This window comes from Pristiophorus japonicus, chromosome 2, assembly GCF_044704955.1.
Source record: "Pristiophorus japonicus isolate sPriJap1 chromosome 2, sPriJap1.hap1, whole genome shotgun sequence".
NCBI lineage: Eukaryota > Metazoa > Chordata > Chondrichthyes > Pristiophoridae > Pristiophorus > Pristiophorus japonicus.
Window position 1 is genome coordinate 291,198,854 of NC_091978.1, and position 14,161 is coordinate 291,213,014.

The following is a 14,161-nucleotide window of genomic DNA, read 5'->3' on the forward strand; positions in this document are numbered from 1 at the left end:
ATTGGGAGCATCGGATACTCCAAAGGAAAAAATACACTCCGTGAAAATTGTACTATCCTACAGATAGCTTAATAACTGACCAGTTATTGTGTTTGTAAGTGAACTATTGAGCCATTTAAAATATATATGGAAGAGTTCCCTCTAACATTTTATGTATAGATGTTTTTGCATTTTGAAGAAAGTGTTGTGGCATGACTGTATCTACCTTTCTGTGATCCCGAACTCTATGGTTTTCAGCAGAAAGCTGCTCTCCATTCCAGTCAACGTGTCTCTGTTCATGGAATTCAGGGATGGCTGCAGATGTCCATCATTCTGATCCAGAACCAAGCTGGATTGTTGGGTTGCAGTACTGTGATCTTGAGAATATCCAGGCAGTTTGGACAAATAGTGCTCCACATTAGTAGCCTGTGGTCTGCGGTACTGTTCTGTGGTGATGAGTGGAGTTTGTGAAAATTCCTGTGAGGTTGCTGGAGGGCTGATGTAGTCTGCTAACTTCAGAGATGATAAGGTGGATACTATGTTAAGACAAAAATGGCAATTACATTAATACTCAAAGGCAAAGTCTCAAAGATCAATATCCAAATTATTAGGCAGAGCACATAGAAGGCAGGAGTTTATTTATGCCATCTGTACTGGCATTAGTGGAAACATTGTGCTGCTAACAAAAACAAATCAATTAATTACATAGTGCAGAATTATGCTTACCAGATGAATAGTTTAATCTTTGTTTTTAAATATACTTTCAGCAAACCTTTGCAACACAGCGACGATGGTTCCAATGCAGGAGAGTAATGTACTGATTTTTCTCTATAGTAATATAGTAATATCCTCTGCCATGGTATTGGGAAGGAATGGAACATAGAACTTGTTTGTACACTGCAGTCAAATTCTTTCCCTAGTGTGTACTGGAAGCATATTTGGTGTTTGTTAAATGTATCTACTAAATGGAAAAATTTTCACGTAGGACTAGAAATTTGGGTAGTGCCCCTTTTGAGACGATAACTTTTGCAGAAATGCAAAAGTATCACCAGGCACTATGCAAGTGAAGCCGACGTGAACTTCGCTTTAATGCTCCAGGAGGGAAGTGGAGCGTGAAATCAAGCGCTACCACTTCCCTTGGAGTGTCAAAGACGGCAAGAGGGTCGGTAGCATTACAGCGCTGCACAATGTCCCATGCAGGGCTGCCGAGATCCAAGGCTCCTTTCCTCCCTAAAAGGGAAGGGCCATTGCTGCAGACTCTGCATTAAATCGGTTTCCCTCCTTGCAGATGGCAGCCCCGATCCGATTCGATCAGCCCCAAGCACTCGAGGGGCTGATCAATCGCAGCCAAATAAAAGGTAAAAAAAAGATGCACAGAGGGCTCCAGAAAAATTTTCCATTTACCTCATAGCGATCCCCTTAAATACTGGCCAGCCTACCTTACAATGCCTCCTACAGCTGCTGGTGTTGACCCTCGATGATGCTGCGGGGGGCAGAACCTAAGTTCGCTTGTGAGGTGGTACCGGGGTGCTGCACACTGGATGACGTCACGATCTCCGGGGCGCAGAAGATCATGGCGTTCGTGGTTAACGTTGCCGCAAAACTCCATGCCAAGTTCGCAGGTGTCAATACTCTTGCCACACCCGATCGCAGAGCCGATAGCGCCCTGTTATCGCCCCTGGAGGCGCTAACGGTAGGCACAAATTAAGCCAAGTTCTCCCCCTAGTGTTTGAGTCAGGCTGCAGCACTTGAAAGCAGATTATACTTTATAACTGTTTAGGATCTGTATTCTGCCATGACCACAACTTTTCTCCATCACAACTTTCCTGAAGGCAGTTCCATGGCATCCAACCCATAATATCTCACTGGACAACTTTTCTTCATTGGAATCTAGACATTAACAGCATGCTATTTGATCATGGGAGGCATCATATTAATGCTGCTCTCACCTGACATCCATTTACGCACAGTAAGGGACACGAGACATTGATCATAAGTGAAAAGCTTAGGACATGGAGACCTGGTTGACATCAGCTGATCAAGCACAGAACACAGGTCAAACCTTGGACACTCCTGTTCTGTAAGGCTCAGGACCACAAAACACAGCGCATTTACCACTGAGTCACCCATAATGATATTTTAGTGGTAAACAAGGGAACATGGTAAAGTATCACTGTGACAGCACAGTGCAGCACTGGTAAACACAGCTTCATTTCCTCCACCAATGCTGTTGAATTTCTAATCTCAGCTGTACTGATGTGGAGAAATCCTGAGTGGAGCCCAGGGTTTCCCCACTACAGAGAAAGAAAAATAATTATTCTTGGCCCAATGTTATACATCTCCCAGCACATGGCTGTGAATGACATTGGCATAGGCTCATGAGACCACTGGACAAAGAGGTAGGAAAAAGTTGTGACTAATGTCCACAGCAATGCTTCTCCCTTGTAAGATAAACAAAAGCTTTCATTCAATAATCTGTTTACAAGAAAATCTATATATATTATTAAACCCTAAAGGATGACCAAGGGTTCAAATCATGAATGCTGAGAGAGTGAAGCTGTTACAATCTTTAACTTTTTCATTATATATTCAGTTTTAATTTTGAGTTTGCAATATATGGTTCCTTGTTATTGATCAGAGAAGGAGTTCCTTGAGTAGAAAATGTGATGGCCTTGATAAGTGAATATTTCACCTGACTGTGACATCTGCTAGTGCATCATAGAGGACTACATGATTGTGATACGAAATTATGACTGTTTTGTAGTGAGATACTGGAGCGTATTTTGAGGCTATATTATTCATGACTGTGCACATAACTATATCAACAGTTCAAAAAGACAGGCACAGCGGAATTGTGCTTTTGAAAGATTCTGACCAGAACTTGAGGAGTTGGAAGTTATCCAGCTGAACTACATAAACAAGAGTACAAAAGCAAAATATTGCGGATGCTGGAATAAAAACAGAAAATGCTGGAAATTTCAGCAGGTCAGGCAGCATCTGTGGAGAGGAAGCAAAGTTAACTTTTCGGATCAATGACTCTTACCGACCCGAAATATTAACTCTGCTTCCTCTCCTTGCCTGACCTGCTGAGATTCCTTAGATAAACAAGAGCCAAATGTTCTCAAAGCTTTTTGCCATGTTTCACTTGAATTCTCTGTCCAAACAGCTCTCTGTGAAGTTGCTGAGGGGTAATATACAATGTTAGGATGCAAGAATGGGAGGAGGTGGGAGGATGGTAAGAACAGGAAGAGTTATTTATTCGTGGTATTACTCCTTAGCACTTTGATATCAGTTTATTTAAAGAAAGCATGAGGAAGTAAAATTTCTCTTCTAACAAAAAATGGGAGAAAGTCTGTTTTTTTTCTCAGTAATGAATGTCCTGCTAAGGAAAGCAATTCTCAGAGATTTTTGTTTCAAAGCTACCCGGCTACACCTCCGTCCCCGCCCCCAACCCCACCAATTTCATTATTAATTACAGAGGAAATACAAGCATTTCCTTGATTATGGTAAAAAGAGGACTTTCAGACCCAGGTTACAGTTGCTAATGGATAATTTTGGTATAAGGTGCTTTAACAATCAATATAACTCTAAATTATTATTATAGCGACAGGAGTAAAATTTACTGTACCTTCAGTAATGGGATTCGTTTTTGCTGTGGTGCTGTTATATACAGATGCCTGGAATGTTTCCTTTAATTCCTTGTTCCTTGTCGACGTGGAATAATTTTGCTTTTGGTCAGAAATGAGACTGGACTCAATTCTGGCCCAGTACATGAAGTACGACTGGACAGCTGAAAAACTGGGGTTACACAGAACAAAAGCCACTGATTAGAATGTGATCTCAAGAGACACCTTCATTTTCAATGCAGACTTATCCAGAGGTAAACATCTCAATGAGCAGCACCATCAGGTAACTGTAATATTGGCTGTGTAGCTGAACTGGACTCTGAAGTGAGATATACTGAAATATTGAGCAGGAAGAGTTATTTATTTGTGGCGTTACTCCATGGTCCAAAACATTGTCGACTTTAGCATCCACTTCTTAAGCATTATCCCAACAGGAACCAGACCTTTTGCCTTTTGAAGTAGTCATACAAAAATTTGTGCTGCTCAATGCAGTCATCATGCTGCCCTTCAGAAAGCTTGTCAGAAACGTAATGGTGCACAACAAACAATGTACATAATGGAACTTTATTATAACCTTCATTACTGGAGTCAAGCTTACCATTTTGCAGATAGAGCACAATACCAAGCAAGAGGATCTACACCTGTGCCAGACCCAGCAAGCTGTGTCTGAAACTTTAAACGCTTGATTTCTGATACTTCTTCTTTTTTTAAAACCTATTCCCAAATATCCTCTTATTCTGCCATCTTCCCTCCCCACCTTCCAAATTTCTTCAAAAACCAAAGATATTTCAGGATAAAAGCAAAAGTTCTGATGAAAAGTCATCAACCTGAAACGTTTACTCTCTTTCTTCATAGATGTTGCCTGACTGGCTGAGTATTTCCAGCATTTTCTGTTTTTATTTCAGGACAAGATTAGTGTTGTTAAGTCTCCCTCTTCTCTTTTCTGCACCCCTAAGGTTAAAAAGAGAAAATAGCAGCGGCTCTGGCCATCATTTCCAGTACTCTCTGACTACAGGACTGGAGGACTGCTAATGTTGTACCTTTGTTTAAAAAGGGAGAAAGAGATAGACCGAGTAATTATAGGCCAGTCAGCCTAACCTCAGTGGTGGGAAAATTATTGGAAAAAATCCTGAGGGACAGGATAAATCTTTATTTGGAAAGACACAGATTAATCAAGGACAGTCAGCATGGATTTGTTAAGGGAAGGTCGTGTCTGACTAATTTGATTGAATTTTGTGTGTATGATGTAGTGTATATGGATTTCAGCAAAGCTTTTGATAAGGTCCCATATGGCAGACTGGTCATGAAAGTAAAAGCCCATGGGATCCAGGGCAAAGTGACAAGTTGGATCCAAAATTGGCTCAGAAGTAGGAAGCAAAGGGTAATGGTTGATGGGTGTTTTTGTGACTGGAAGGCTGTATCCAGTGGGGTTCCACAGAACTCAGTGCTGGGTCCTTGCTTTTTGTGGTATATATCAATGACTTGGAGTTAAATGTTGGGATTAAGAAGTTTGCAGATGACACTAAAGTAGGCTATGTGGTTGATAATGAAGAAGAAAGATGCGGACTGCAGGAAGATATCAATGTACTGGTCAGAACAGTGGCATATGGAATTCAATCCGGGTAAGTGTGAGGTAATGCATTTGGGGAGGTCTAAAAAGGCAAGGGAATACACATTAAATGCTACGACACTGAAAAGTATAGAGGAACAAAGAGACCTTGGAGTGCACATCCACAGATCCCTGAAGATAGCGGGCCAGGTAGATAAGGTGGTTAAGGCGGCATATAGAATACTTGCCTTTATTAGTCAAGGCATGGAATACAATAGCAAGAAGGTTATGCTTGAACTGTATAAAACACTGGTTAGGCCGCAGCTGGAGTACTGCGTGCAGTTCTGGTCACTATATTATAGAAAAGATGTAATTGCACTGGAACGGATGCAGAGGAGATTTACAAGAATGTTGCTTGGATTGGAGAATTTTGGCTATGAGGAAAGATTGGAGATTTGGGTCTGTTTTCTTTGGAACAGTGGAGGCTGAGGGGAGACCTTATTGAGGTATATAAAATTATGAGGAGCCTGTATAGAAAGGACCTGTTTCCCTTGGCAGAGGGGTCAACAACCAGGGGCATAGATTTAAAGTAATTGGGGGGAGATTTAGAGGAGATAGGAGAGGAAATTTCTTTACCCAGAGGGTGGTTGGAATCTGGAACTCACTGCTTGAAAGGGTGGTAGAGGCAGAAACCCTCACCACATTTAAAAAATACTTGGATGTACACTTAAAGTGTCGCAACCTACAGGGCTACGATCCAAGAGCTGGAAAGTGGGATTGACTGGATAGCTCTTGGTCTGCTGGTGCGGACACGATGGGCTGAAATGGCCTCCTTGCATGCAGTATGATTCTATGATTCCATTCAACCTGAAATGGAGGTTAAATCTACCCATTAATTGCAGGTGAGGGCTGATGTCACTGGACTGGCGTCATTCTGGGATAGTTAATGCTTCACTACCACAGACTCCTGGCGAGGCTCCCAACCTTTTCAGAAAGTGATTGGACATGTTTCAGAATGGATGGATGATGAATTTGTATTTTCATTGAAATCTCAACACTACAAGCCCTCTCTACTTTGCTGTGTTCTTATAGAAAATGTATAGCATTCAAAACTAGATAAGTAAAATAAGGTTATAGGCAATGATTACAAAAACTTGATGTCCCCAGTGAGTTGGTCTGGTGCTTTCCAGACAAAGGAGAGGTTTCTCTTCAGTGACTTGTCTGAGTGGGTCACAGTATCTCCATCTTCAGAACACTTCAGTAGTTTAGATCCAGAGGAAATGAGAATGAATGTCCCAGCCACTTGGTCATCGGCTACCCGGCGAGCCTGTATCAGGAAGCCCATGAAATCTCGTGTGCTCCTTACAGTCACTGTGAAGTACAAGAGACATTCATCAATATCAGAAGATGAGCAAGAAGGCCTTTCCCTTTACTCAAGGAGCTACTCTCAACACACAATACTTCAGCTGGGTGATCTTTACACCAGTGGAATGGAAAATACTGTCTGCAGCCCGTATCTGGACTGCCAGTTCATTCCATCTGGCCTGCTGGACGGGACTAATATGTCCTTACTATACAGTACAAATGCACACGAGGCCCATACTAGAGAGAAGGTCACTCTGTGACCAGTCCTTTATTAGCCAGCACTGAAGTGCCGAAGATGGGTGGAGCTTCCCCTTTTATACCTGAAAGTCCAGGTTAGGAGTGTCTCCCACAAGTTCACCACCTAGTGGTCAGTGTTCTCACAGTGTACAACTTAGGTCAGTTCATACATGGATTACAATGACAGTAGAATACATGACATCACCTCCCCTCCAAAGTCTTATTGGGATCACAGGTTAAGTCTCTCTGGTGGTTTATGCTCCCTTGTAGAGCACCTGAGTTGGAGCTCCGGTTGTTGGGCGCTGGCCTGAGTGTCTGCTGTTTGCGGTGCCTCAGGCCTGTCCGGACTGCCCACAGTGACTGGGCTCTCCTCCACTTGGTTCCGGTGTTCGGTCACCTGTGGTGGAGTGAACTCTACATCGTGTTCTTCCTCTGCTTCTTCTATGGGGTTGCTGAACCTACTTTTTGTTTGATCCACGTGTTTGTGGCAGATTTGTCCATTAGTAAGTTTAACTACCAAAATCCTATTCCCTTTGGCAATCACACTGCCTGTGAGCCATTTGGGCCCTGCAGCATAGTTGAGGACAAAGACAGGGTCATTGACATCAATACATCGCGCCCTCGCATTCCCGTCATGGTAGTCACGTTGTGACCGGCGCCTGCTCTCAACAATTTCTTTCATGGTGGGGTGTATGAGGGATAACCTGGTTTTGAGCGTCCTTTTCATTAGCAACTGTGCGGGTGGGGTGAGCGAGTGTGGTCGGGATCTATTGGCCAACAGGACGAGTGATAAGCGGCTTTGTAGGGAACCCCCTTGAATTCTGAGCATTCCCTGTTTGATTATCTGCACTGCTCATTCCGCATGGCCGTTTGAGGCTGGCTTGAACGGTGCCGTTCTGACATGGTTGATACCATTTCCTGCCATGAAGTCCTGGAATTCAATGCTTGTAAAGCACGGGCCATTGTCGCTGACCAAGATGTCCGGTAGACCATGGGCAGTGAACATTGCCTGTAGACTTTCTACCGTGGCAGAGGATGTGCTTGAATTGAGAATGTCACATTCGATCCATTTGGAGTAGGCGTCTACTACAACCAAAAACATTTTTCCCATGAAAGGACCTGCATAGTCCACATGGATGCGTGACCAAGGCTTGGCGGGCCAGGTCCAGGGGCTAAGGGGGGCTTCCCTGGGCGCATTGCCCAGCTGGGCACACGTGTTGCACCTGCGAACACAAAGTTCCATGTCTGCATCTATCCCTGGCCACCAAAGGCGTGACCTGGCAATTGCCTTCATCATGACAATGCCCAGGTGCTCATTGTGGAGTTCTCGGATGAATGCATCTCTGCCCATCTGGGGCATGATTACTCGGTTTCCCCATAATAGGCAATCGGCCTGAATCGAGAGTTTATCCTTGTGCCTGTGAAATGTTTAAATTCCTCAGGGCATGCCCCGTACGTGGCTGCCCAGTCCCCATTCAGACACATTTCTTGACTAAAGGCAGAAGTGGGTCTCTATTTGTCCAGACTTTGATCCGACGGGCTGTCACGGGTGAGCCTTCGCTTTCGAAAGCTTCAACAGCCATGACCATCTCAGCAGCATGCTCGGTTGCCCCCTCAGTGGTGGCTAGTGGGAGCCTGCTGAGTGCATCGGCGCAGTTTTCAGTGCCTGGTCTGTGCCGAATTGTATAGTCATAGGCAGCTAACGTGAGTACCCACCTCTGTATGCAGTCCGATGCATTTGCATTTATGGCCTTGTTATCGGCCAAAAGGGACGTTAGGGGTTTGTGATCTGTCTCCAGCTCAAATTTCCTGCCAAACAGGTACTGGTGCATTTTTTTTTTTACTGCATATACACATGCAAGCGCTTCCTTTTCTACCATCCCGTAGCCCCTTTCTGCCTGGGACAGACTTCTGGAGGCATAAGCTACCGGCTGTAACTGACCCTTAGCATTCACATGCTGCAACACACACCCGACCCCATGGGACGACACATCGCATGTTAACGCTATATGATGCATGTAAGAAACTTGTTTTAACAGATTGTTGGAGCATAACAAATTGCATGCTCGATCAAAAGCCCTTTCCTAGCTGTCCCCCCAGACCCATTCGTGACCTTTGCGTAGGAGCATGTGTAGTGGCTCTAACAGCGTGCTCAATTTGGGAAGAAAGTTACCAAAATAGTTCAGGAGCCCCAGGAACGAATGCAGCTCCATCGTGTTACGGGGTCTGGGTGTTCTCTGGATCGCTTCCATTTTGGACGCAGTAGGTCTGATCCCGTCTGCTACTACCCTCGTCCCCAGGAATTCTACCTCTGGAGCTAAGAAGACGTACTTCGCCTTTTTCAGTCACAGACCTACCCGGTCCAGTCTGCGTAGCACCTCCTCCAGGTTGTGGAAGTGTTCTTCAGTATCGCAACCCGTGATGAGGATGTCGTCTTGAAAAACCACCGTCCTTGGAATCGACTTGGAGACTTTCCATGTTTTGTTGAAAGATCGCGGCGGCCGAGCGAATCCCGAACGGACATCTGTTGTACTCAAACAACCCCTTGTGTCGTGATGGTGGTCAGCTTCTTTGACTCACTCGCCAGCTCCTGGGTCATGTAAGCTGAGGTCAGGTCCAATTTTGAAAAAAGTTTGCCACCGGATAGCGTCGCAAAGAGGTCCTCCGCTCTCGGTAATGGGTATGGTCTTGGAGTGACACCCGATTGATGGTGGCCTTGTAATCACCACATATCCTGACCGACCCATCTGCCTTGAGCACCGGCGCAATCGGGCTTGCCCAGTCACTGAATTCGACTGGCGAGATGATGCCTTCCCTCAGCAGGTGGTCCAATTCGCCCTCTATCTTTTCCCGCATCATGTACGGCACCGCTCTGGCCTTGTGGTGTACTCGCCTGGCGTCCAGGTTTATGTGAATCACTACCTTGGTCCCCATGAAAGTGCCAATGCCGGGTTGAAATAGTGAGTCAAATTTATCCAGGACCTGTGAGCATGATATTCGCTCCACAGAAGAAATTGCATTGATATCGCCCCATTTCCAGTTCATGACAGCAAGCCAACTCCTTCCCAGCAGTGTAGGACCGTCCCCTGGGACAATCCAGAGTGGCAACCTGTTCTCCGAATCTTTGTGGGTCACGACTACCGTGGCGCTGCCTAACACCGGAATGATCTTCTTTGTATATGTCCGTAGCTGTGCGTCAGTCGGCAATAACTTTGGCCTCCTGGCCTTGGACGCCCATAACTTGTCGAACTGTTTGGGAACTGGCTGGCCCCAGTGTCTAGCTCCATTGATACTGGGATGCCATTGAGGAGCACTTTCATCATTATTGGTGGCGTCCTGGTGTATGAACTGTATATGTACCCCACATGAACTCGCTGAACTTCAGCTTCCAGCGATTTCCCCCAGTGTCCATTTGGCCTCGTAGGGCTTACATTGGGCCCGTCCTCCTCGTATATCAACCTGGCTGCAGGCTTCCTGGACATACGCGCCAAGTGACCGCTGACGTTGCAGTTTCTGCAGGTATATTGCTGATACCTGTAAGCTCTGGCTGTGTGTTTGCCTCTACATCTCCAACATGAACCGTTATTGGAAACAAAAGGTCCATTACCAGCCGATCGTCTGACTGTCTCTGTAACTGTCCTTAAACACACCATTGACAGGTGTTGATGGCCCCATTATCCCTTGCAATGGCATGAATCACCGTTCAGCTAGCCATTGTCTCTGTTGAACTCCCCCTTTGGGTTCGACTACATGCTCGGGCATGTCCGATTGCCTCCATCTGCCTGGAGAACTGTGTGCCGCGTTAACAATGTTGACTCCCTGTCCATTTGCTGCATTTAAACCAAGATTTTTGTCAAACATAATTCTGGTCTCTTCCTCCCCGGAGATAAATGTCTGGGCCATCAAAGCCGGCATTTCCAGGGTCAAGTCTTTGGTCTCAATTAGTTTCCTGAAAACCCCAGCGTGCCCTCAATAAAAAAGTCTTGCAGCATCTCCGCTCTGCATGGATCTGGGAACTTACATAGGCTCGCCAGTCGCCGGCGGTCTGCCACGAAGTCTGGAACGCTTTGCCCTTCTCACTGCCGGTGCGTGTAAAACCGGTGTCTCGCCATGTGCATGCTGCTCGCCGGTATAAAGTGTTCCCCGATCAACTTACTGAGCTCTTCAAAAGTCTTGTCCGCCGGCTTCTCTGGCGCTAGGAGGTCCTTCATCAGGGAGTACGTCCTGGATCCACAAACCGTCAGGAGCTGAGCCCTGCGTTTGTCGGCCGAATCCTGTCCCAGCCGTTCCTTAGTGACGAAACTTTGCTGTCGTCTCAATAAAATCGTCCCAATCATCACCAACACAGTACCTCTCGTCTGTGCTGCTAGTGGCCATGCTCGCGTGGTTTAAATCCCAGTTTCTCGTCGCCAATAATATGTCCTTACCACACAGTACAAATGCACACGAGCCCCATACTAGAGAGAAGGTCACTCTGTGACCAGTCCTTTATTAGCCAGCACTGAAGTGATGAAGGTGGGTGGAGCTTCCCCTTTTATACCTGAAAGTCCAGGTTAGGAGTGTCTCCCACAAGTTCACCACCTAGTGGTCAGTGTTCTCACGGTGTACAACTTAGGTGAGTTTATACATGGATTACAATGACAGTAGAATACATGACAGGGACATAAATAGAATGCCATAGTTCGAGCTGCATATTTGTCTGAGTCTTTCCATAAGTTTCCAGTCACTTTGCCATATTGCTTTAACAGCGTAACATTCGTGTCACAAAATGGCCAGGCAATGACTATCTCCAATAAGCGCTAGTCTAACCAGCTCCCTTTGACATTCAACGGCATTACCATTGCCAAATTCCCCACCATCAGTATCCGGGGGTGGGGCGGGGAGGGGTCACCATTGACCAGAAACTTAACTGGACCAGCCACACAAATACTGTGGTAACAAGAGCAGGTTGAGTATTCTGCAGCGAGTGTCTCACCTCCTTACTCCCCAAAGCCTTTCCACCATCTACAAGGTACAAGCCTGGAGTGTGATGGAATACACTCCACGTGCCTGGATGAGTGCAGCGCCAACAACATTCAAGAAGCTCGACACCATCGAGGACAAAGCAGCCCGCTTAATTGGCACCCCATCCACCATCTTAAATGTTCACTCCCTCCATCACTGACGTACCATGGTTGCGGTGTGTACCATCTACAAGATGCACTGCAGCAACTTGCCAAGCATTCTTTGGCAGCACCTCCTAAATTCGCGACCTCTACCACCTAGAAGGCAGCAGGCACATGGGAACAACATCACCTCCACATTCTCCTCCAAGTTACACACTATACTGACATGGAAATATATCGCCTTTCATTCATCGTTGCTGTGTCAAAATCCTGGAACTCCCTCCCTATCAGCACTGTGGTAGTACCTTCACCACATGGACTGCTGCGGTTCAAGAAGGTAGCTCACCACCACCTTCTCAAGGGTAAGTAGGGATGGGCGCTAAATGCTGGCCTTGCCAGTAACGCTAACGTCTCATGAACGAATTTTTTTAAAAAAAGCATCTTCAACCTTTCATCCTCTTCCAAAATCCATTTGACTTTGTACAATTTATTTGCGTCTTTATGGTCTGGAACTTCGCAATCCAAATCCTGCGAGAGTTCATCCAATTCCTCACAGAGGGTCTGGTGAGCCATGATAATTTCTTTGGGGAGTAGCGAGGCCCCCACCCCCGAGGAAAGCTCGCTCAGGGTTACTGCGCCCTGGGAGTCGGCTGTGACCCTGAATCAGGGAAATAAAAAAAAGCTGCCGGGAATGCAGCTATATGTCTGATGCAGATCTGCTTCCCTTTTGTATCTTGAAGCTGGCCTAATGTCTCTCCTGCTCTGGCTCCAGGAATTAATTTTTGCACAATTAGTCACTCGTTTTAATATTATCCCACTTAATTAGCATAGTGGAGGTATAACTAAATGGATCTGAGTATATTGGACATTGCATTCACTGTTTTTAATTTTAATGGTAGTTGTTGTTAATATGATTTATTTTGTGTGTGTGGCAATGTTCCCCCTCATTTTTTTCGTGCACGGTCCTTTTAAACAGCTGCCGCACATGCGCGGTCTCTCTTCCAGCGGCAAGAGCTGGTGAACAACCTGCACTGGGTCTTGCAATTAATGCGCGACCGCGCTGCCGCGCACCTTAGGGAGAACATTGGTGAGCTGCCCGCAATAGCTCACTAAAACTTGTTAATTGGCCCCCCAGCTCAAATAATTGCCCACACGGATCTATAACCATCTTGCTAGATAAGGAAGTGGATGTGTGACCCACTCTAAAGCCTGGGCCATTCCTAATCTAGCCAAGATGCTGAGACTTTCCGGAGTATTTTTGAGGGGTCAGGATTTCTGAGAGATTCCGGAATTGGCTACTGGTTCCTTTATTTTTGTCTCTCCCAGGAAGTGGGGTTATAGAGGGACGAGTCCAGTATGAAGTGGGGTGAGTGTGTGTCAGCCTGATGGTCTTTTCTCATCCTGACTACAGAATATAACATGAGACTCACCTCCTGCTCACTTGATTGCTTCCTCATTCAACGACCTCCTGCAACCATGCTATCCTGAGGTACCTTTCAAAAATATCATTATCATCACCTCACAAAAGCAACCCTTGACCAATCCGTCATTTCCTGCTCCAATTTAACACTTGCTCTCATCCAAGACTTAGTGAGTTTATTAATTTTTGCAAAATGATTCAGATTGCTGGCCTGCTGCGACACCCTGCAAGCCACAGTCAACAATTGGAAACCCAGCTACGTTGTCAGCAGTCAGAGCTTGGGTGGCTTCAAGCTGAGACTGCATGACAGCGGTCTGAGCTCCTGCAGCAGCACTAAGGGGCCGGAATTGCCCTGCGCCCCATTCTCGGTGTGAAATTGCCCTTTGCGCCCCACAAACGAGGCGGAGCACTGTCTCAGGGGTGCTCCCGAGGCATCAGTGCCGAGCAGACGTGCCACAACACCCCTCCCCTTCAGTTAAAGGGGAGGGCCACTGCAGACTCTGCAGGTCCTTTGGTAGCCACCACTGGACCATTAGGGACAATCTTGACCGGGCCAGCAGCCTGGCACCCAACGAGGAGTGCCGAGCCGCGTGATGCTGGCACGGTCGAGATGAGGGCTGCTATTGTCAGGCCGACGGAAGATTCAGCTCGGCAAAAAAAAAAAATGGTGACCTGCGGCTTATACAGCCTCCCCTTTAAGGGGTGTTCCGGGTAAATGTCTGCCCCACCGAGAAGCGGGTGCGGACATCGGCCCGCACCAGCCTCGCATCCCGCGGGGCGATTTCACCCGTGGGGTGCAAAGGGGTTGGCATGTACAGTGCTAACTTCAAATCACCCCCCAAAATTCCCAGGCGCAACCACCACCCTCCCCCAGGCAAAA

At 46.3% G+C, this 14,161-nt stretch overlaps 1 protein-coding gene across 1 annotated transcript in view; it reads right to left on the bottom strand.

Moving 5' to 3' along the window:
- LOC139230628 (reelin domain-containing protein 1-like) overlaps positions 1-14,161 on the bottom strand; it is a 122,311-nt gene that overhangs the window by 15,644 nt on the left and 92,506 nt on the right. Inside the window, 3 exon segments of the mRNA XM_070862445.1 lie at positions 206-488; positions 3,608-3,777; positions 6,303-6,525. Of these exon segments, the coding sequence (XP_070718546.1) occupies positions 206-488; positions 3,608-3,777; positions 6,303-6,525 (676 nt within the window).